This window comes from Ursus maritimus, unplaced genomic scaffold, assembly GCF_017311325.1.
Source record: "Ursus maritimus isolate PB19 unplaced genomic scaffold, ASM1731132v1 scaffold_7, whole genome shotgun sequence".
NCBI lineage: Eukaryota > Metazoa > Chordata > Mammalia > Carnivora > Ursidae > Ursus > Ursus maritimus.
The window spans coordinates 62,874,174-62,896,864 of record NW_024426885.1 but is presented as its reverse complement, the minus strand read 5'-3'; the positions used below and the strand labels follow the sequence as shown (position 1 = coordinate 62,896,864).

General features: G+C 48.5%; 1 protein-coding gene across 9 annotated transcripts in view; it reads right to left on the bottom strand.

Annotated features, from left to right (window-relative positions):
- Positions 1-19,184: 19,184 nt before the first annotated feature.
- Positions 19,185-22,691, bottom strand: part of RHOBTB1 (Rho related BTB domain containing 1) — a 116,998-nt gene continuing 113,491 nt past the window's right edge. For all 9 annotated transcript variants that reach the window (XM_040624400.1, XM_040624402.1, XM_040624401.1 and 6 more), the window contains 2 exons: positions 21,938-22,043; positions 19,185-21,400 (listed from right to left, as the gene is read on the bottom strand). In XM_040624400.1, coding sequence (XP_040480334.1) covers positions 21,231-21,400; positions 21,938-22,043 — 276 coding nt within the window. In that variant the 3' untranslated portion in view covers positions 19,185-21,230. The remainder of the gene's footprint in view (positions 21,401-21,937; positions 22,044-22,691) is intronic.

Genomic DNA, 22,691 nt, shown 5'->3' with positions numbered 1-22,691 from the left:
TACTTGCCTTCGTGTTCACATGGAATTCTTTCTGTATGTGTCTATCACTGTGTCCAGATTCCCCCTTTTCATAAGGACATCAGTCATATTGGGCGAAGGCCCACTCTAATGACCTCACCTTAACTTGACCATCTGCGAAGACCTTCCTTCCGAATAAGATCACCTTCATAGGTATGGAGGGGTTAGGACGTCCACATCTTTTGGGAGGACATGATTCCACTGATGATAGATGGTTAGGATGTGCTGGAAGATGGAAGAATGGCTTGACAAATGCCACCATGAGATACAATGATTTTCAAAGACAGTATTTCATATGTTAGGTTTAATCAACCTATCTTCTTTTTCAGGGGCCATTTTTGTTAAATATGTAATTCCAGTCTACTTAGAAACTGGGTGTTGATGTGATTCCAATGAAGACTGGGCAAAACTTTGAAATTGTGTGTTTGGTGCCTGTAGCAAGACAGAGGGCTGAGCAGAGGCAGAGCTCCCTGCTCCCCGAAATCACAGTCATGCAGAACGGAGTCTGCCCGGCGCGTGGGGCCACAGCGCCCATGTGACCCTGTCAGTTCCAGCTCTGGCCTCTCTAGTTCCAGGCAACCCGGTGTGATAGCCTTAAATCTTAATTCTTGAATTTTTTCTACCCTTGGAGGAATTCGTACTAATTGCTTCCTCTCTCCTGGCCTCTAAATCATCCCCCAGTTTTCTGAGACTTTCTGACACGTTTGAAAATGAAGAGAAACAGATACACAGAATAGCATGTCGTCTGCTACTCCGGTCCCTCAATGCTGCTGGACTGGGTGCAGCAGAACCGCTGGAGAGCGTGAAAGTAAGGCTGCCCAGGCCCGGCCGCTGCTTCCGCGTGCCTGGAGTCGGGCCTGGCAATGCGTGGGGCGGGAATTTAGGAGAAAGAGCTTGCTTACTTTCTGCTTCCTGCTTAGCTCCTCCTAGTGACAGAAGCCATCTGTCCCACTCCATCTGGAGGTCCTTTCATGCATGCTGGGGCTCCTAGAAGTTCAGATTCTAGACTCCAAGTGGTGGAAATAGCTGAGAACCCCCAGGCTGGCAGAGTGGTGTACTGGTTCAAAGCCCCAGGGATGGATTCTGCTGCTAGCTGGGTGACCTTGGGCTTACCTTCTCCGGTCTCAGTTTCTTCATCTCTGAAAGTCGTGAGTGCCATCTCACAAATTTGTGAGCTTTAAATGAGTGTGTGCAGGGTACCTAGGAGAGTGCTTGGTGCGTAGCAATGTCTCAGTTCTGCTCGTACTATCATGATGATTATTTTCCTTCCCATCGAAGTTTCGATGTTTGACTTATTGTTTCCTGTTTGCGGAGCCCTCCCTTTCTGGAAGTCTGACAACAGGAATGACTCACTTGAGCTCCAGTATAATGATGTCTCTACTCCCTATCCAGGAGTGCGTAGACTTAGTCCAGCGTAGCCACAAGGAAGCAGTGTCAAAGTGTATAAGGTCGTGTGTCTCCTAATCCACTTGGAGGTCTGGTTGCAGGGGCTGCCCCCTCACAGCTGCAGCGGTGGAGCCCTGATTTGGTGTGGAGACCCGGAGACCTACAGCACTGGAGTGAACCTTCCCCCCCTTACCTATACCCCATGCCACCCACCCTACTCCTCGTGGATCTTGCTCTCCAGGATGATGGATCTCATCCTTGTCATCCTGGCACCGGTCCTGAACCTATTGGAAATAATGTGTATGAATAGGGAACTTGGGGAGTGATGGGAATGGCAGGGGATTGTTGGTAGCTTCTCAAGAGATTTGGGAAGCGACGTATTGTTATTGAAAATGTGATGGATATGGGAAATGCCACAAAAATACATTGCCATCATAAACACAGAGGTGGCGTAAGACAAGACATATATGTAAGCGACAACGATTTTTATCTTAGAGGGGATGTGTGACTCAGTACTTTCTGAAATTGTCACTACACTAAGGATTCTCTGGGGAATCCTTCCATTCATGACCGAGGATTCTTTTTCATACACTGTACGTCCCTTTGTTGCAGGCCTGACTTCACTGCGCATTTCTTTGCCTGTCTGTCCCTTTGCAAGACAGTGGGGCCCTCAATGATTCACTACTACATTCGTACCACCTGGTCCATTACCTGGTATTTAATTGGTGCTCAATAAGTGTTTGATAAGTAAATGAAAGATTTAAGTAACTCTTTATTAAGCCACATTATAAGGGTATCAAAAATTAAAAATGGCAGGGGGCGCCTGGCTGGTTCAGTCGGTAGAGCATGTGACTCTTGATCTTGGGGCCGTGAATTCAAGCCCCACATTGGGACTACTTTAAAAAAAAAATTAAAAATGACAAAAAGGGAAACAACCCCCTCGCCCCTCCCCTCAAATAGTCAAAATCAGGGAGTGTATATATATTAGATTTACAGGACTAAGACGGGAAAGACACAGACCCACATACGACCTGCGATACCTCTGTTTGGTGAACTAGTTTTTACCTGCTTTGATAAAAGTGTCTGTATTTATATTACAATGTCTGCATGTATTTTTATGTTCTCGGGGAAACTGATAAGACTGCATTAAAAACTAAAGTGCAAATGAAGAAATCCTGGTTAGGAGTTGTGAAGGCTGTTCTCGTGGGGAGTGAAAAGGGGGCAGGATCATTCAGACTCCAGGTGGAGTTAGAAATGTATCTTCAGGCCCTCGGGGCCTTAAAGGAACCCTTGGCTGGCTCCTTCATCAAATCCCGCCCTTGGAGTAAGCCCGCCTGCCCTGGGATGACCTGGGGCTGCAGAAGCAATCGCAGCCCCTGGCGATTTGGTTCTGTTCTCCCTGTGACAGTCGGAGCGTTGCAAGGACACGAGCTCCTCACAGAACTGTCCCCTAAGTGGCCTCCCTTCCTGTCCCACCGAGGCAGGCTCCTCCGGTGTCCGGGCCATCCCCGGGGGCAGGAGTAGAAAACCCAACACGGCCGTGTCTGCGCTGAGCAGCTGCCCTGCGCACAACACAAACCTTCAGGCAAATGATTTCTTGTTGAGAAATAATAGAATTATTAGAAAGATTCCTGAATAAAGCCTATTGACATATTCTGGGCTAGCTTAATAAGGGGTGGGGCTGCAGAATTGGCCCTGATAGAGGAAGATGAGGATTGGACTGGAAGCTTCTGAAAAGAGAGGTAACCAAGGAGAGCCAGAGCGGAGGCTAAATTTACACTCGTATCTAGGTCATGCTGACCCGCTTGGGAGAGGGAAGTTGAGATGGGGGCTGAGTGTGAACGGAGAGGCGAACACAGAAATAGAAGTGGCTTAGGCCAGCGCTTCTCGACCTCGAAGGGCTCGCAAATTGCCCGGGGCCTTGTTAAAAAGCAGCCTCTGATCCCATCGGTCTGGGTGGGGCCCAAGAGTCTGCATTTCTAACGGGCTCCCTGGTGATGCCAGTGCTGCGGGGCCACAGACCGCCCTGGGAGAAGCGAGGGCTTTGAACCTGGAAGGGAGGCATCCAGGGCTGAGTGGGCCCCAGAGGAGTGCGGTTGACCGCCTTGCTGGAGCACGTAAGGCCAGCAGGGACTTCCTGATGATAGAAGGTGTCTGATGGAGTGGGAGGCCGCCTGTCTGAGCCATGGGCTGTGGTGGAAAGGAGATGAGGATTTTGAGTTGCGCTGACATGGACGTGAATCCCAAGGAGCTCGGTGTTTATTTTGTTAGGGGATGCGGAGGCTTTGAAAGGTTTAAGCTTCTACTGGTCAACTCCTTCCTTGGCCTCCTGGCTAAGTGCCTCTTTCGTGCTTGAGACATGGCCAGCCTTCCGTGGAAATGGCCCCTTGCCACCATTCTGGCCAGGCCGAGCTGTGCCTCCTGCCCAAAGCTGCTCGTCCAGAAAGGGAGAAGGGTTCGAGAATCCAGACGTCCAGCTGTGGTCAAGGTACACCCTGGGCCCTCGAGGCCCCTTTCTGTAGTGAGATCAGCGTTCTGCTCTGTGTAATCCGTGCCTTACACTCTTCCCTACTCAGTGTCTGGTCCACAGACCAGAAGAATCTGCATCCCCTTGTTAACAAGGCATAATCGCTGACTCCATCTCAGACCTTCTAAGTTAGAGGCTGCATTTTAACAGGATCCCCAGGTGATGTATGCGCGTATTAAAGTTTGAGAAGCACTGCTTTATATAACTCTTCCTCCAGCAGCCTTCTGCCCAGGGAAGGAAACTCAATAAATTAAACACATGCTTACACAGTCTCACTCTTGGCCAGGCAACATTCTGAGCACCTTTCAAATAGTAACTCTTCTAATAAGCCATCAGCCACATCCCTGCACTCCTCTGGCCTGATGTCGGGGCCACCCTGCCATGTCCAGGAGTGGGGCAGGTGCCCCGGTCTATGGAGCCCCCACAGCAGCCCAGGCCACCTGGAGAGGACTGGAGCCTCTTTCTGGGGCTCAGCAAAAAGCAAAGCCTGGTGTGGGAGGGGGTAGATTTGGATGCAAGGGAGCACTCTATCTCAAACAGTCCTTCCCGAGGATCTTGGAAAGCTTTCTGGACTCTGACAGCGATTGCATTTCAGAAATGGGGTTGGGAGGTTGGCTTCCACCCTCTTTCCAACGGCTCATCAACCTCCAGAAGGACAGAGAAATTTGCTGTTTTAAATTTCAAGTCATCCTATAGGCTCAGTCTCTGGAGGGGGTGCCCCTGAAAGGGCCTTTCCCACAGCTCACTGTCAGGGTGTGGGACTCACCCCACGTAGAGCAGTGGTTTAAGGCTTAGACTGGAGAAGAAGTCTTCCTGGCTTGAAATCTGCATCCTGACACTTGCTAATGGTATGGACCTGGGTAAATTACTTACCATCTCTGTGCCTCAGTTTCCCATCTGTGAAAGGGGCATATGAAGTACCTACCTTATAGATACATGGCGAAGATTGAACGAATGAGTACATGTAATGTACTTAGGCACTCGATGTTACCTGTCGTGGTTCTGTCCCAAGTCAGACTCAACTTCCCCTCTCTATCCGGAAAGGGTTGGGTGGCTCTGCTGTTCAGTAGGGCCGGAACTAAGCTGGGCGATCCTGGGGATCCCCCAGAATTTGAGGAGGAGAATGGTGGGTCTTTTAGGGTGAAGAGGGATTAAGGGCTGTATTAGTTTCTTGTTCCTCCTGTAACAAATGTAGGGGTTTGAAACAACTAAAACAAATTTATTATGTTACAGTTCTGGAGGTCAGAAATCTGAAATGGTTTTGCCAGACTAAAATCAAGGTGTCAGCGTGGCTGAGTTCCTTCTAGAGGCTCAAGGAAAGAATTCATTTCTGTGCCTTTTTCATTTTCTGGAGGGCTACCTGTATTTCTTGGTTCATGACGCCTTCCTCAAGCCTCAAAGCCGGCCGCCTGTCACCTGCCAGTCTGCCTTGCATGACTCTGGCCTCTGCTTCAGTCTTAGCCTCTCGTTTTCTGACTCTCAGCTCCCTGCTTTCACGTCTAAGGACCCTGGGGATTATTACAGGGGGCTCACCCGGCTAATCTGGGATTGCCTCCTCCTGCTCACAGTCCTTCACTTCATCTCTTCTGCAACATCTCCTTTGCCACGTAAGTGCCCTGTACAGCTTCTGGGGAGCTGGACGTAGATATTTTTGCGAGAGGGGCCTCTTATTATTCTTCCTACAAGGGCCAGCAATTCAGCAGCAACTTACTTTGCTGAAACAATGGAGAAAGCCCTAGTTAATGCTCGGAAGAGGTTTGTAAGGCGTTCTTGGTAATCGAGGGCACTGCCGTTACCAGGGGCGTTCATACAGGCCAAGTCAGACTGCAGGTACTCCCGTGGTTTACCAATTAATTGGCACACTAGCCTGTTTTATAAATGAGGAAACAGAGGTTGAAAGGGTTGGTGTCGCTTCTGTCATGGCAGGGCTGGTGTTTGAACTCAAGGGTTCAGCTCTGGTTGCGAAGCCCATCTTCTACCCCCCACACTGTGCCTTTTATTCTGAGGAAGTTGAGCCCAGCGAGGCAGGCCTGTTCGAAGCCTTAACCTCCTCAATGGAATCCATTTACACAAATATTATTTGAATATTTCCACAGCTGAAAGCTGGCCAGAGTAGAATTTGGCAGTAGTCTTTGGAATCTCATTACCCAGTGCAGGGAAGGGCATTAAGAACCCCTTGGGGAGGAAGCCTCCGTTTGCTATGCCCTCCGCACCCCCGTCCCTGGCCTCATCTCAAAGCTCCATGGTTTTCATGACAATGTGGCCCAGAAACCCAATGCCCTGCACTGCCTAGCCCAGCCTGACACCCAGCCCAGGGTAGATCCTCTCAGATAAACAAATGAGTGTATCTTACAGCGTGCAAAGCATTCTGCAAAGGCAATTCTGCACCTCTGGCAGTTTTGGCATTAGGAATATTGGAAGAGTTCTGGAATAATGGAGATCACACTAAACGGCTGGGGAGAGAGCAACACGGTTTGGTGAAATGTGGTGTTGTCGTCAGAGCCTTTGGAAGTTGAATGTTCAAGAGCACAAGCAAACTTGGGTGAAGACCCACCCTGCTGGGATTATGGGTAAGCTCCCGGGAGAAGCCCCGGGGGGATTGTGATGAAGGTGGTCTCGTTCTGGTGGGGGCTGGTGCTCTCTCTGTAGGAACTGGGGAGCATCCCCAAGTGGCGCCCACTAGAAGCAGCCCTGGGAGATCCCAGTGAGCAAACAGGCTGGAAGGGGGAAATGATAGAGAAGCAACTTCTGCTTTAATGTGAGAAAGAGTTTCCAGCAACTGGAGCTGCCCAAGATTGGGATGGATCAACAGAGAGAGCAGTGAGCTCCCTGTCTCCAAGAGTATTTAAGGAGAGGTCACAGAATCTGTTAGGACGTATGGAGAAGGAATAGCTCCTGCAACCCTGACCTCCTTGTGGGGTCATAGGAGGCCTCATTACCCTTGAACCTCACATTGGATTGGTTGATGTGTGGAAGTTTCCCAGGTTATTCCTGGGAGTCACTATGTGTTTCCCATAGACTCACATCTATCATCTTCAGTTCTTTTGAATCACCTTGCTTGTTGATGTCACCTGCCTACCAGTTGTTTGAGGACGGCACCTGATCCCCGTCACTGCTCCTGGTGTCCTCCATAATTATGCAGCTGATTGCCACACGGTCTATGTGCCGATTGTGCTCTATTCCCAAAGGATGGGAAGAAGGCAGCAGGGTGCGGGTAATGTTTAATCACAGACTCTCTACACACACACACACACACACACACACACACACACACACACACACAGCTCTGATCTGTTTTCTAATTTCCGTGGTGTACATACCCCCATACTCATCACAAGCTACCAACTTGTCAGATGGCTTGTAAAATTCCTGAAAATGTAACAACCGAGTCTCCCCAGCTGGTTGTGGGTCAGCTCGGGCACCAGTGGCAGAAAGTTTCCATTTCTGTTTGTCATTCCAAGCCCCTGCTGCTCGTGACCAGAATGTACGCTGACAGCAGCCGCTTGGGTGCTGCTTGGAGCATTCTTGTCCGCGGGCCGCAGTTCTTAGGGCAGGCGAGGGGACTACGTGCTCTCCTGTCTACTTCCTCCCCGCCCGCACCTCCTGCGCCGGATGCCTGAGGAACCTTGCAAAAAACCCTCCTGGCTGTGATCTGTAGGCTTTGTCTGTGTTTCCACCTTGTGACCGCGAGACTTGACTGAAGGTCTGGAACCTCATCTTCGGTTTCAACTCATCTTCCAAAAATCGGGTTGTTAAACACCATATGCCAGATTCCCCAATATCACAGCACCTAAGGACGTGCTTGCCAGGACTAGGGTGATGGGGAGTCCCCAGCCATTCAGAGTCTTCACTCAAAGTGACAACGCAGACCACAGGGTCTGCTCTGAGCTGGGAGGGCTCGAGAAGCCAAGCTGTCCACCACTGTATACAGGAAGGACTGCATTTATTTATTTTTATTTTATTTTTTTTTAAAGATTTTATTTATTTATTTATTTGACAGAGATAGAGACAGCCAGCGAGAGAGGGAACACAAGCAGGGGGAGTGGGAGAGGAAGAAGCAGGCTCCTAGCGGAGGAGCCCGATGTGGGGCTCGATCCCATAACGCCGGGATCACGCCCTGAGCTGAAGGCAGGCGCTTAACAGCTGTGCCACCCAGGCGCCCCAGGAAGTACTGCATTTAGAAGATGTGTTTGGGGAGGGGCTGGGGACCAGCTCTCGCCCTCTGCCTTGGCGATGTGGAGCCTGGGTCACTCTGCTTCAGGTCCTCCCCTCTCTGAGCTCCGGCATTGTCCTGGCCAGACCCACTGGCATCCATGACCTAGGATCTTCTACTGGGGTCGCACTGGCACCTCCTGAAAGACCAGTGGTGGGTTGACCACAAACGTGCCTTCCCCCCTTCCACCTTCCTAATTTTCCCATTTGCTGTGAAGACACTTGATGGCAGGGCACAGGTTTTCTGTGTCACTGTTCTCTCTCCCAACGAGGTGTTTTTTAAAACAGGGGGGCCCAGAGACATGCGGCCTCCAGCTTGTCTTCTAGAACAAAGACGCATTCCCAGTCTGCCAGACCTGGGGCCTGTCTGTTACCGTACCTGCAGATTGCAACACCGGTGACCTTTGGACGACTTCAGAATCCCATCCCAGGTTAAACTTTAGCCAACCGGTGAGGTAGAAATGAGATGCACATTTCATTCACAGGGCCCTGGAACCGAACCCCTGGCTCTGCCGACACCGTGATAAGACGGCTTTGCAGGTGTGAGAGACAGTCTGCAGATCCGAACTCGAGCAGCAGGAGGGTTCTCAGAAGCGCGGGAGATCACGCGGGGCAGCCTGGACGGATAGGTGCGGGAGGCCACACAAACTGGCCCGAGACTCCGTGGCTTAAGCCAACTCGATGTGGGCTGGGGCAGGTCACATCCTCCGACCCTCAGCCTCACGAATCCATTTCTCATTTGAAAATACTGAAACTCTCCTTTGTTTCATTTGTTTCCTGAAGATTGGAATCAGTCATAGATGTTGTCCTCGTCTCAAGAGCTTCCCCCCCCAGTTTTGTATTATTTGTTTTGCTTTACGCTGAGATCTGTGAGGCTACGAACGATGTGGACATACAGATGCATTTTCTTTTCAAATGGCTGTCCATTGTCTCGACACTATATACTAAAAATGCCATCTCTTCCCCGCCCTTGTGAAGCACAGCTTTAATCACAGGGTAAACATACTCTGTGTGTTTATTTCTGTACTTTCTATTCTGGGCCCCTCTTCTGTCCGTTCTTGGGCTGGTATTAACCGCGTGAATTGTGAAGGCCCCTTAGATATTTTAATATCCAATAAGCCAATTCATCTGACATTTTTTTCTCCTGTTTTTAGAGCTCTTATGGTATTTTCGTCCGTTTGGGCTGCTATAACAAAAATACCACAGACAGGGTGGCTTATAAACAGAAATTCATTTCTCACGGTTGTGGAGGCTGGAAGTCTGAGATCAAGGTGCCAGCAGATTGTGTGTCTGGTGAGAACCCCTTCCCGGCTCGTACATGGCTGACTTTGCTCTGTATCCTCGCGCGGCGGTGGGGAGGGAAGGGAATGCTCTGGGGTCTTTTCTATCGGGGCACTGATCCCATTCACGGGGCTCCATCCTCATGACCTCATCGCTTCCCAAAGGCCTCACCTCCCAATGCCATCTCGTGGTGAGGGGTAGGTTTCAACTTATGAATTTTTTTGGGGGGGGGGACACAAGTATTCGGTCTGGAGCACGTGGCCATTGCTATCTATCTTTAAGAACTTTAGAATAAATTTGTCTAAATCCAATAAACAAACAAGCCAATGGAGGGCGCGCGTGGAATGAGTGAAGGAGAAGTGAAGTGAGGTAGTAGAGTCCGTGCTCTGTGCGAGTGTAGACACTCTCGAAACTCGGGAAGCTCTTCAGCCTCTCTGGTCTGCGTTCTCGTGTGTAAAACAGCGGGAAGCTGTATGGCGGAGCACTGCACAGTACATTTAGGAGCCAGACCGACTGGGGTCCTACTCCGCCAGCTACTTACTGACCCTGTGACCTCGGGTACGTGACGTCCACTCCCTGAGCCCCCCCTCCTCGCCTTGAAACAGGGTTAGCAGCTGCACCATGGGCCATGGTCTCACCCAGTGGAAAGAAGAGAAGGTGGTAGCTGTGTGCTTGGGGAGGTCATGGAGTCACCTCTCCCTGCAGCCGGGTTCGAACCAGCACAGAAAAGGTAGAAGCAGCCAAAAGGTGATCAAAGTTGCAACTCTATTAGCAGGGTCAGCTGCCCAATAATCCTGAATTTCAGGGTTTTCCGGGAAAGCAGGATTGGAGACCTTGTCTGAGGCCTTGGACCGAGTGAGGGCCTTCTGCTGCTCCTCAGATCCACGCCTTAGCCCCTGTCCGTGGAAGCCCGGGGTGGCACAGTGGGCTCGGGACCGGCTCACTTGTCCACTGCAGGCCGAGGAAGGAAGGCCCCTGAGAAAATGGTGGCCTACAGGCTGCCTCTCAAAGTCCTGACCCAGGGGCTGAGTAGGGAATATGAGAGTCCTGGCCCTTCCTGTACTTCCTCGAGGCAGGGATGTGCCAGCCTGAGCAACCCTGTCTGGTGAGTGTCACTCTCCCGCCAACCATGTGGTCACTGCTGTAGGGGAAGAGCCAAAAGGGGGTAGCGAGGAGCTCAGGAAGTGCTGCCCCAAGATGCCACCATCTTGGAGAGGGATGTGCAAAGGCTGCTCAAACATGGACAGGAGCTGAGGGTTTCCTTCTAAAATGGTTGTGCCTGTGGTGATGAAAATGACCATTAATCCATTGTGAAGAGCTTAGGCTCCGGGTGTTTGCAAGTCTGGCAATTGGAAGGTTCTAGGAAACATGTCAGATGAATAGCCTTTCCAGCCCCTGGCTCAGACACAGCCTGCCTTGCTTCCGTTCCGCTCGAACGGTCGGAATATTAGTTCCTGTGGAAAGTTGTGAAGGCAAGTGCAGGATGCCTGGAACTTGATGGTGCCCGATGCCCAAGAATGCCTATGAGTTAGTGATTTTGATGAAAAGAAACGGGATGCCTATTTTCGGAAAGGTTACCCTTTGGAAGGGAGCCCTTTGTCCTCACTGGCACCCCCTTGTCCAGCTGCCATTGCTGCCCTGGGGCTCCTCACCGGGACCCCCGCGGCTGCTGCTTCCCACGGCACTCCTGACAGGCACACAGCCTCTCGAATCAGAGAGAAGCAATGGCCACACGCTCATTGGGGTTGCGCCAGGCCTGAGGGTTTGATCGAAGGTACAATCACGAGTTTACCTAGAAACCATCAAGGGGCTGTTTCCAGGGAAGGAGACCAGTAGGAGGCCAAGTCGCTGCTTCTTTGCTCTGAAGATAAAACAGACAAACGAGCAGCGGTGTGTAGCATGACAGAACGTCAAGGCTGACTTCCCCAAGTGTAAGCTGAGATGGCTGCTGCCAGGGCCTTGAAGACGGTTACACGCGTGGAGAGAAACTCAAAGAAGCCCATGTGGTAGGAGAGAGTGCTGCTTCTGGAAGCTGCAGCTCCTGGAATTGAGGGGTGCGTCGGGTAGGTCACTGGGGAAAGAACAGCTGATGGCGAAGGGAAAAGGGTGTGCAAAGACCAGAGCACAAGAACGCACTTGGCCTACCACAGGTGCATCAAGAAGACAAGTGGGGCTGGAGCGCAATAGGCAGGGGAGGAGTGGCAGAAGGGTCAGGAAGGGAGTTAGGACAGGGCACATTACAGTCACGCAGGCTGCTGTAAACACGCAAGATCCCCTGGCACCGCCCCGCTGGTACTTCATGCTGACTTTGAGGCGCTCTGGTTTCTCCACTGACAAGGAATATCGGTGGTGCTGCTGTTGCTGTTTGGGAAGAAAGAGCTGCTTTTTGAATCTGTACTGAACCAAAGGCCATGAGCTCAAGAAGTTCAGACCCTCTCTGGAGAGTGTGTGTGAGGAGAATGAGAGAGCATGCCTTTAAAGAGGTTGTTTCTTACGTGGGAGATCCTGCAGGAAAACAGCTAATCTCTAGACAGCCGAAGTCGCTAAAATACAGTGGCTCTTGGAGAGGTAGCCATCCTGATGAGCTTGGGCGAGGCAGAGAGAGTTCCTGTAGGTTCCACGAGCATGGTTCATGTAGGAGCCAGGCAGGAAAGGTCCTAGAGCAGCCCTGGCCGTAGTTGTGTGTGTGAAAGATGTCCAATAATAAAGGAAGTGGTGGTAGAGTTTTTCCTCCTTGCTCTGAGCCCAGACCCTCCCTTTCCCCCTTTGGGGGTACACTGTGCTTCATCACCTCTCTGTCTCCTCTTTCTCCCTCCAGTCAGATGCCAGCTGTGGAAAACCATCCAGCTCTCACTCTCAGATATTGTGGCAGATGGAAGCGACAGGATCTCCCATTCCACATGTTGTCCCCCCATTGGGTCGTGGAGTGTGTGCTTTCTCCCCTGGGACTTCCATAGACTTTTTGACTGCCTCAAACCATAGAGGATAGTAGGAGAGGCACCACATAGCTCCCAAGGTTAAATTAAAAATATGCCATGTACTTCTCCCTTCTTCTCTGGGGACACTCACTCTTGGAACCCAGCTGCCGTTCTATAAGGAAGCCCAAACAGGCCCAGGCAGAGAGACGCCATGGAGAAACGTGTCCTAGTCAACAGCCCTGCTGAGGTCTTAGTCAAGTGCCAGCATTAACTGCAGACATGCAAACGTAGCTGCCTCCAGATGATTCCAGCTCTAGCCGTTTAGCTACCCCGGCTTCCAGATCGTACCTGATGCTCCAAACATTGGGAAGCCATGTCCTCTTCAAACTTCCGAGTCACTTAGTTCAAGTCTCCACTTAAATAATACCTCCTTGGAGAGCACTTCCCTGACCACCTTTGTCTAAAATGGCATTTCTAAAACATTGAGATATAATGGACACATTTTATTAGTTTTAGGTGTATAACATAATGATTCAATGTTTGTATGTATTGCTAAATGAATCTAGTTGACATCCATCACCAGGCATAGTTACAAAATATTGTTCTTGTGTTGAGAACTTTTAAGATCTACTATCTTAGCAACTTTAAAATATACAGTACAATATTATTATTTTTTCTACTTAAAATTTAACTTAAAAAATTCCAGTACAGCTAACCTACGGTATTATATGAGTTTCAGGTGTACAACATAGTGACTCAACACTTCCATACAACACCCAGTGCTCATCACAGCAACTGCGCTCCCTAATCCCCATCACCTATTTTACCCGTCCCCACCCCCCAGCTCCCCTCTGGCGACCATCAGTTTGTTCTTTATAGTTCAGAGTCTGTTCCTTGGTTTGTCTCTCTCTCTTTTTCCTTTTGCTTGTTTTCGTTTGTTTCTTAAATTCCACATATGGTATTTGTCTTTCTCCAACTGACTTATTTCGCTTCGCATGATACTCTCTAGCTCCATCCACATCATTGCTCCCGGCAAGATTTCATTCTTTTTGATGGCTGAGTAATAGTCCATTGTGTACAATACAGTATTATTAACTCTAGTCACCACGCTCTACACAGCATCCCCGGGACTTAATTATTTTATAGCTGGAAGTTTGTATCTGTTGACAACCTTCACCCATTTTACCCTAAAATGTTATTATTGATTATTTTCTATCCTCTTCTTTTTTTTCCTTCATGGCACTTATCTGGTAAAAATACGTATTTGTTGGTTTCCACTGCAGGCCTGCTACAGTGGAATGTAGGGACATTGGTACTTAGACAAGTGCCTGTACATATTAGATAGGTATCTGTGCAATAAATGTTTGTGGAATAAATAAAGCTTGACGATTACTATTAGTTCATCCTCCCAGAGTTATGTCAGACACTGTTAAGCAGAGCCCCAGCACTCTCTGCCCTGGAGCCTGGGTTGTGCCTCAGAATAAGTCACAACACAATCATTCATTACTGATCTGAATTAGCAGATGACATTAAGCCTGTTTTCTAGACCTGATCTCTAGCATTAATTTTGACATGTTCATTTATTATCTTATTGTTGTTATTTGGGTGTGTCCAACCAGACCCTAGATACTCTAGGGCCATAGACTGAGTCACATACTATTTTTAACATATAGAAATTCAAAAAGTCCTAGAGTAATTGAAATGCTTTGTAATAATCATCAGACCAACCCCTTGCCAAAGGTAGGAGGAGGACTTCCTCAGCACGTGATCGTGAGGCTTCCCAAGAGAAGAGGTGACTACTTTGCACAGCAGTGCAAGAAATTTTGAAGACTGAATGAAAGAAAGCTTCTTCCCCACGAGTACAGTAGATAAAAAAGTCAGTTCTGATGCCAGAGATTCGGGGTTACAAGCTTTTCAATACGAACCTCTGTAGGATTTGCAAAGTGGACCTTTTCATCTAATGCCCCACAAAGCAACCAAACCTCCATTTGTATCATCTGTTTGCTTTGGGTATGATGTGGGGCAAATGGAATTTCTATAGGGCCAGGCCTAGAAGCAGGGGTCAGACTTGGGGTGAGGGAGAAGGTGGAGTGGAAAAGTGACAGCTATAATGCATTCCTCCAGACTTGAGGGTCAAAGGGACCCTGTTGACAGATTTTGTTGGGAAAGGGTGATCTCTTTAAGGAGAAATGAGATCTGGAATAATCCTCACCCTGGAAGGCCCTGACTTCCTGAGTGGATTTTGGGTCAAGACATTCTCAATAGAAGGATGTTTTCATGGCTGTCATCTGACGGCCTCACTCATGCCAAGTGTTTTTAAGACAGGAGAGATATGTCCTAATTGGTTATGAATGCAATCATTTTTGCCTCAGGACATGCATAATCAAGAAGAACGTCTTCATTGAAACTGAGGATGGACGCCATTTTTTGGAAAGAGCTAGTTTCCACAGAAATTCCCATCACACATGGAAACATCATCTACCCGTTACCAATACATCTGTCCATCAGAAACAACCCAAACTGTGAAAAGAAAACAAAAAAGTATGCCAATGGGATGAGCTCAGATATTTACCCCTCCCACACCCCCATCCGGGTAAGTTGCAATAAGATACATGGATCGATAAAACCATTTTCTTCCCCACAGAACTGTTGGAATAAAACCAGAACAATGATCCAGGGGGAGACACTGCCCAATGGCTGCAGCTGGAAGGGTTGCTTTGCACGTGGGCAGTGGGAGGAATGCTCTGTTAAACTTAGGAGTCAGGTCTAGATGCCAGTGCTTAGCCTGGAGGCAACAACTTTACCTCAGGTCCTATGGTAGGCTCAATAAAAATCAGGCAGTGAATGCCATGAAAATCAAGCAGTTCATATTGACATAAAAATTGTAAGTCTACCTTAAATCTCTAGTCTGTGATCTTCTCTCCTGGACTGATTCTGTATGTGTGTTGGGGGAGAGAAGATGGGGATATTGAGGGAGAATCAGAATTGCTATCCTGGGCCTTTTCCAGAAGTCTATAAAATTCTGTAATGGCAGAAATTTGTTTAGGTTCGAGTAAATAATTATTAAATATGTTTTGCACAATCTAGGGAAAATTCAATGATGTCCTTTCAAATAAGGTCTTGTGTACATTTTGGGGAGGATGATTATGTTTGAGATTCTCTAATTTTGGCAAGTTAATCAAGATAAATTTATCTTGGTGGTCTTCAAAACGATTTCAGTAGTTTTTTGACAGAGAAGGAAGAGGATGCAAAGCTTTTCATCCATATTTACTCCCCAGCATATGAAACTTCCATCAGTGTGCCCATCAAATTGTCCAGGTGGCTTTTCAGAATTTCAAAATAGAGGTTAGTAGGCAGATCAGTCTGTTCTCCTCCCTGATGCCCTTGGGTCCTTCTTACTTTTCCGAGTGTCCCTCCGTGACTTCTGTGTTCTTTTATTTACCTTTAACAGCCCATACCTGTGACTCTCAGGGGGGGACTTCCGGCATGGCTCTGGAGCCCCTTCCCTCAATTCTCCAGTGGCTGACTGCTTTAAATTACCAGGGGTTTACACTTACCCCCTGCCCCTTCCCTGCCCAGGGCACTTAGCCTTTGACCACCATTGCAGGAATAAGCAAGCCAACCCCGAGGTGTACTGTATACTCCAGGCATGCCTTGACATCAGGCTAAGGGTGGGACTTGCTGAAACTGTCCCTGCTTGGCTTTGTAGCTCCTTCCTTCCTCTCTCTTGTTGGTCTCACCTAAGGGCACTTCCTAAGTGAATCACTTGAATGTGAATCTTCATCTCAGGGTCTGCTTCTGGGGAACCCATTACCTTCCCCAAAAGGTAATGTGAGAATTAAATGAGACAAATGTATGTAAAGCACTTATTGTAGAGCTTAGCCATAATATATACACAAAAATGTGATTTATTATTATTATGGTTCTCACAGCAGTTTTTTGGACTCTGGTAGATTGGTGCCAAGGCTTGGAACATCAATTCAAGTGATGGCTTATGACGAAACACTTGAATAAGACTGAAAGAACGTGTGAAAGGTCATCTTAACATACCAAGGCCTCACCACCCAGGCTGTCTACACAAATGTGAGCAAAATGAGAGCAAGGGTAACTAGCAGTATGAAATCTGCTGGGGAGATAGTCCAAATTATTATTATCATTAAAGATTGGTAAGCCCATTTCTCTAAGGGTTGAAAATGTCAAATATTTGGCCATTAACTATGACTACTTATTTTTATTTATTTTTTTAAATTTTTAAAAAATATTTTATTTATTTAAGAGAGAGAGAGCGCACAAGCCAGGGGACAGAGGCAGAGGGAGAAGCAGGCTCCCCAGTGAGCAGGGAGCCAGACACGGGGCTCTATCCCAGGACCTGGGATCATGACCAGAGCCCAAGGCAGACACTTAACTGACTGAGCCACCCAGGCGCCCCATGACTGCTTATATTTAAGGAAATCTCTGCGATCCATAGAGTAAAAGGCTATCTGGGCAGTGGTGACGGTGAAGTCCCCGCTCCCCAGCGGGGGCAGGGCTGGGAGAGAGATCACAGTGGTCTGAACATGCTCCGTCTGATGAATTAGGGGAACTTGCTCTCGATTTACCACCCAGGGTGGGGAAACTAGCAAAGAGGGAAGTTTCATATTCAGGTTGATAGAGTCTAGAGAATTCAAGACTCAAAAGAATCTGAAAGTCTCCCAGACAGTTTGAACAATCTATCGGATTTGTTATAGCACGTTACTCTTTCTTTAGACTTTATGTGACATAAAACTAGAAGGCAACCTTTAGTGTGCACGCAAGCTCACTAGGGATTCTTTAAAGGCAGAACTTCGGGAATGTTGGTGTTCAAGGGCCTCTTGAGAAGCCATCTTGTCCCCTTGCCCTTCATGAGGGTCACGTGATACAAAATACCAGGGCCAGAGGGGACTGATGAACTCATCCCAGTATGCAACGACTTTCACCATCGGGAGAGCCTCTTAAAGCCCCTCAGGTGGCAGCGAGTGAAGCCCCATTTCTCTTCTGATGGGCCAGAGGACAGCCAGGCTCTGGGCTAGGTCAGGACCTTTCTGGTTTTTTGAGTCCCGAATTCTCTAGAATCCTATCAACGGAGTGCAGGGCAGGTTTTCATCACTCAGTCCGCTCACCAATGAGTTCCCGTACATGTCCGTCAGCTTAGAGGCTTTGATTCTGTCTACGTGGAGTGAGTCCTGGAATCTGTTTTTTTTAGGTCTTGACCCCAGGGTGTGTGCAAGGAGGTTAGTTGGCAATTGCAGATCAAGGGAATGTATTATGTAACGACCACACGCCTGAAACAACGCTGTATACAAGGATAGCCACACATGGAAAGACATAGAGTGAACATGTTATGGGACTGGATTTTCTGGAAGAAGGAGGGCCTTGCAGGACTGAAACGGATAATGCTAAGTCCTCAGGGGCATTGAGGAGCCTGGTTAACTAGACTCTTTGCAGCCACAAATAAGAAAAAGGACTGGGAGGAAAGAAAAAGAAAGTGCTGCAAATGAATCAGAGGCGCAGCCAAGTTTGGCCTTGGGGTGCTCCCTTATTCCACAGAGACGGGGTGGTCCAGGGAGCGGGAAGCCTCTTGGAAAGTGCTACATCCTCCTCCGTGCTCCCACCACTGGCCTTTTCGTTCCAGCTTGTTTTTTTTTCTTCTTTTACTTTCCCATTGCTCTTATTTTCTAATTTTTGTTTTGTTCTTATTTTCTAATTTTTAAATCACTGTCATGAAGGATTAAGCAGCAAGGTGGGCACTTGTTTTAAGAGGAGTGAGGAAAAGCCCAAATTGTCCCTGTAACACATGGTGTTGTCCTCTCTCGGATTTCGTGTCTCAGCAGTCACAGGTTCGTATACTGAGTGCTTACTCTATGCCAGGCGCTGTACCGACGGCTTTACTTAAATCGTCTCATTTAATCTGCACCAAATACTCAGTGCAAGCCATTCCCGTGTTTTAGGTGACCAAGGCTTAGAGAGGTTGTGTGTCTTTTCACACAAAAGTTAAGCTTAGCAGCCCCCTGGGTAAATACCCACTCTGACTGGAACTACCATGAATCATCAAATCAAAGGGATTTCTTTTTATTAGTTTGGGAGGGAATAAAAAAAGATGCCCAAACTTTGGTTGTGTCAACCTTAAAAAGAAAATAGCTAGTGATTTTATTAGCAAAATCAGTTCCTTCAGGGATTAGCAGAGCAGTCAGTGCTCAGCACGTGCAAGTTATGAGGAACCACAGGCAAGTCGGAAGAGAGAAAGGAGAGGTCGGCTTTTATTAGGTTTTAGGAGGACATGGAAGAGGGTTGTTTTGTTTATTTATTAAAAGATTTATTTATTTGGGGGGAGAGAGAAAGAGAGCGCACACAAGTGGGAGGAGCAGAGGGAGATGGAGAGAGAATCTCAAGACTCCGCACGGAGCAGAGAGCCCAACTCAGGGCTCGATCTCAGACCTGAGCTGAAACCAAGAGTGGGACGCTTAACCCGCTGCGTCACGCAGGCGCCCCTGAAGAGTGTTGTTTCAAACAACAGTTCATTGGAGAAGAACAAGAGTTTAAGGTTGTGGTGGTTTCTCATTGGTTTTTTCCAATGCTCTACTCTGTCTAGTGACATAACTGTATTATCCAAGAGCAGAAAGCCAGATCCCTCATGTATATGGTGGCACTGGAAACTCTGCTGGCAGTACTGAAAACAGAGACGACAGTCATTGAAGCTGCCTTGTTATGCAAGCATACACAGCCCCTGGGACCCAGCACCTTGACTGTTCTGATAGTTGTCAGAAAAGGCTATTTAAGTCGCACACATGATATTTTGGTAGTCCTTAAAAAAAAAAAAGGAGGCATTTTATAGCTAAACAATTTTATTGGCTTTTTGTGAAATAAAAAACACGAAACAAACCACCATGATTAAAGGCCATAATCAGCATCAACCAAATGAACCAGCCACTTGGTTACAGTAGCTGATAACAAACACTAGTGGATATTATTGCTTATACCCCAGGTTCATTTATATGTCCATTATGTTTTGGCAAGATTACAATCACACGGGAACTTTGGTTGTATAAATTCAACTCTGACCACTCACTAAAAACTCAACTTCTACCATTTTATGATGGGATATATGTCAATTCTTCCTGAGTCTTGACATTTATCCTCTCATCCTGTCTCCTTTCTCCTTCTGCTAATGATTTACAATCCTATTGACCAAAACGTAAAGTAGATGCATTTACAACCATCCATTTCCACTCTACTGCCCTCTCCCTTGTCATGAGAGGGTGAGGCCTTTCTGGGCCTCTCCAAACTCTTGGATCTGGTGTGTACCCACTGCCAGTAATAAAGGTCCATCTATAATCTGGATACATTTTCAAATGCATATGGTTGTCAACATTGGGGTTTGGACTCAACTGTCTCCTTTCCAACTTTTGAAAGCTAGGAAAAAAAATCAACAGCCTTTAGCATCAGTAAGTTGACCTCCCAACAAAATAAGCCCCCGCCCCCGCCCCCACCACGCCCCATCCCACGACAGGTATGGCGCTGTGGCCTTGAAATGCTCTGTATGAGTGCAGTAACATCTTAATGTACAGAGAAGCAAGGACTGACCGCCTCTCCAAAGCTCCCCTGCTCAATACTTTCTGTTTTAACACTGAAAATTCAGAACGACAAAGGGTCAGGACTAACTCACAATAGCACCATTTCCTAGACTCTTGGAATAAGACTCCAGTCTGCGTTGGAGAATGCAGGGACCCTAGACGACCCAGCCTCCAGCTTTGTGCCTTCACAGGCCCCGCTGACCTTCAGCAGGGGTGGGTGGTCTGCCTCAGCCTACTTCTACGGTGGCCTGATTTTTCCCTGGGAAGAGTTAAAAATGCGTGTCTTACAAAGTGAAGTTGGCTGCAGGTGAGAGACCTGAGGAAGCCTGTTTCCGTGGGTGAGATGTCACGAGCCTGCAGACGATGGGACAAAGGCTGGGGATCCCTTCCCTTGCCCATCTCAGTTCAAGTCTTTGAAGAATCTGCACGCAGAAGCATGGCAAGATCCAGGGGCACGGAGAGACACAAACCCGCACACAGCCACCCAAACACCAACGCTCTTTACGGTAGCTCTTGTGTTCAGGTCCACCAGTGGGTTTGCCCTGGGTAATGCTGGGATTGAATAAGCCCTTCTAATGATTATAAAGATTATCCTTTTGAATCTGGACAGTTTAAACAACAGAAGACTTGGTATCACTATATTTTACATGGCACATATAACCATATAATCACTAGCACTTACACGGCAAATATTGTAAATACACATTCTTGGAGCTGACTCAGTAATTATACCAGTGTTATTCGGCAGAACAAAGATTAAACACTCTCTAACTTGCGCTTGGGGGAATTTCACTCCAGCCCTGTACTTCACAGCGAAAGCATAACCCTCTAATTATGCAATAATGCCTGGTGGTCATGTGGGCAAAGAGAATCACAGGGCGACTTCATGGTTAATTTGTGGCCTGTAAAATAAAGTAATACATAGTATTTTCGTTTCAACAAAATACAAGAGACCATATAAAAATATTTTCCAATTTGGACTTTGAAACATGAAAGCTGGATTTTTTTTTTCTCCTTTGTATAAAAAGAAACGAAATAACGGACTAAAGTTTATTAAGCCTTCTAACAAAAAATATACATGTAAGTTTAAGGAATGCAGTGAGCATCAACTTCCCTTTTTGTCCAGGCTCATTGATGGGGCGCTTGTGCTTTGATCCCGACAAAGATGAATGCACAACGGAGGAGGAAGATCAGTGCCTGAAACCTGAACTACGACTTATCTCTAATAAGAAGACTAATTTTACAGTAGTGCTTTTAGGAGTGGTGTGTCAGATTACTGATTTTTGTCTCTCTCCCTCCTCAGGCGACTGCCGGAGACGAATTCCAGAAGCACCACTTTCGTCTCGAGTGATGTTTGTTTAGTGCAATATCTTCCTTCTCGCGTTCCCTTTTCACACGCTGGTAGTGGTCTTCCTCCTTCAGGTACCACACCGGGGGCCAGCGGTGCCGCTCGAAGTACTCCTGGTTGTCTGGGCAAGAGAGATGCAGGTGATGAGACCCGCTGTTCGTCGACGGCTTCTATGGTCTAGGTTCCGGGCCCCGAGCTTCTCATACATGCTCTCTTCTACAGCCTCCCGACAACCCGGAGCGTGGGGATGGGGGGCAGGACCACTGGCAGATGGGACACTCAGGTTTCGAGAGTTAGAATCACTTGCCTGAAGCAGCCGGGCCCGGAGAACCTGAACCCAGGGCCGCTTGGTTTCCCAGGGGAAGCCTGCTCGTCGGCTCGCCTCCCCAGACAAGGGTGAGCCCTCCAGCTCCGCGTGCTCTGCGGCAGGGAACCCCGGGTCCCGCTCCACGCGGATCCCCCAAGCACGAAGTTCTCCAAGAGAATTCCCACCCCACCGTTCCTTGTGTCACGTTGCAGGCGTGTGACCAACCGCCAGCCGATCACCAGGACTTCTCCCGGAGCTGCCCGCTGCCCGTACACCTGCTCAAGGGCACAGAGGGTCACCGCGTCAGCCAGAGGCGATGAGAACCCGACCGATGGGAACCCGCCGTCTCACCTGCGGATTTCGATTTGATCTCCTTGCGGAACTTGGAACACACGCTGTTGTAGTTGGTGCAGATGTGATGCAAACACCAGGCGGCCAGCTGGTGGGCGTTGTGGAACTACAGGGAAGTGACCAAAAGGGGGTCAGACTCTACTTTCTAAAGTGGGGCCACAGGGAAATCGTCAGCCACCGTAGGGGTGACAGAGATAAAGGGTCCGCGTGACTGATTCGGGACACCTCTTGTTTTGACTACCGTGTTTTGACGTTGGCTGTGGTGCCGACGCCAGCCCAATATAGCGTTTGGCACACCCCTCCCTTACCCCTGTGACAGGTACACCAAAAATAATCACCGTTATCGGATCAGGGGCTGAAAGCACTCCTCGCCTCCCAGCCTCCCCCGCCACTGGCCCGCCAGTGATAAATGACTGTGGTTTCTGGAAGGTGCCAGCCGGCGGCAAAGCAGCGACATGGACTGTGGTTAAGGAAGCCTCAGCCACGGAGCACCCCGTGTCGCATGTCAGAGCTCGCCTTGCTGGGGCCAAAGATCTGAAAGAGGAGACCGAGGAATGTGTGGCTGTCCTGTACCTGTCCTTTGGTTACATAAGAAAAGCGGGCGGTGTGGGCGGGGTGGTAGGGACCCGACTCTCCACAACATCTCCCTTCTGAACAGATGCTCGGGGGGAGGGAGCAGCTGAGGGAGCTGTGACCAAAACAGACTTGGTGCTCAAAATGCCACAGTCACCTCCCCATCCCTCCCCAAATCCGG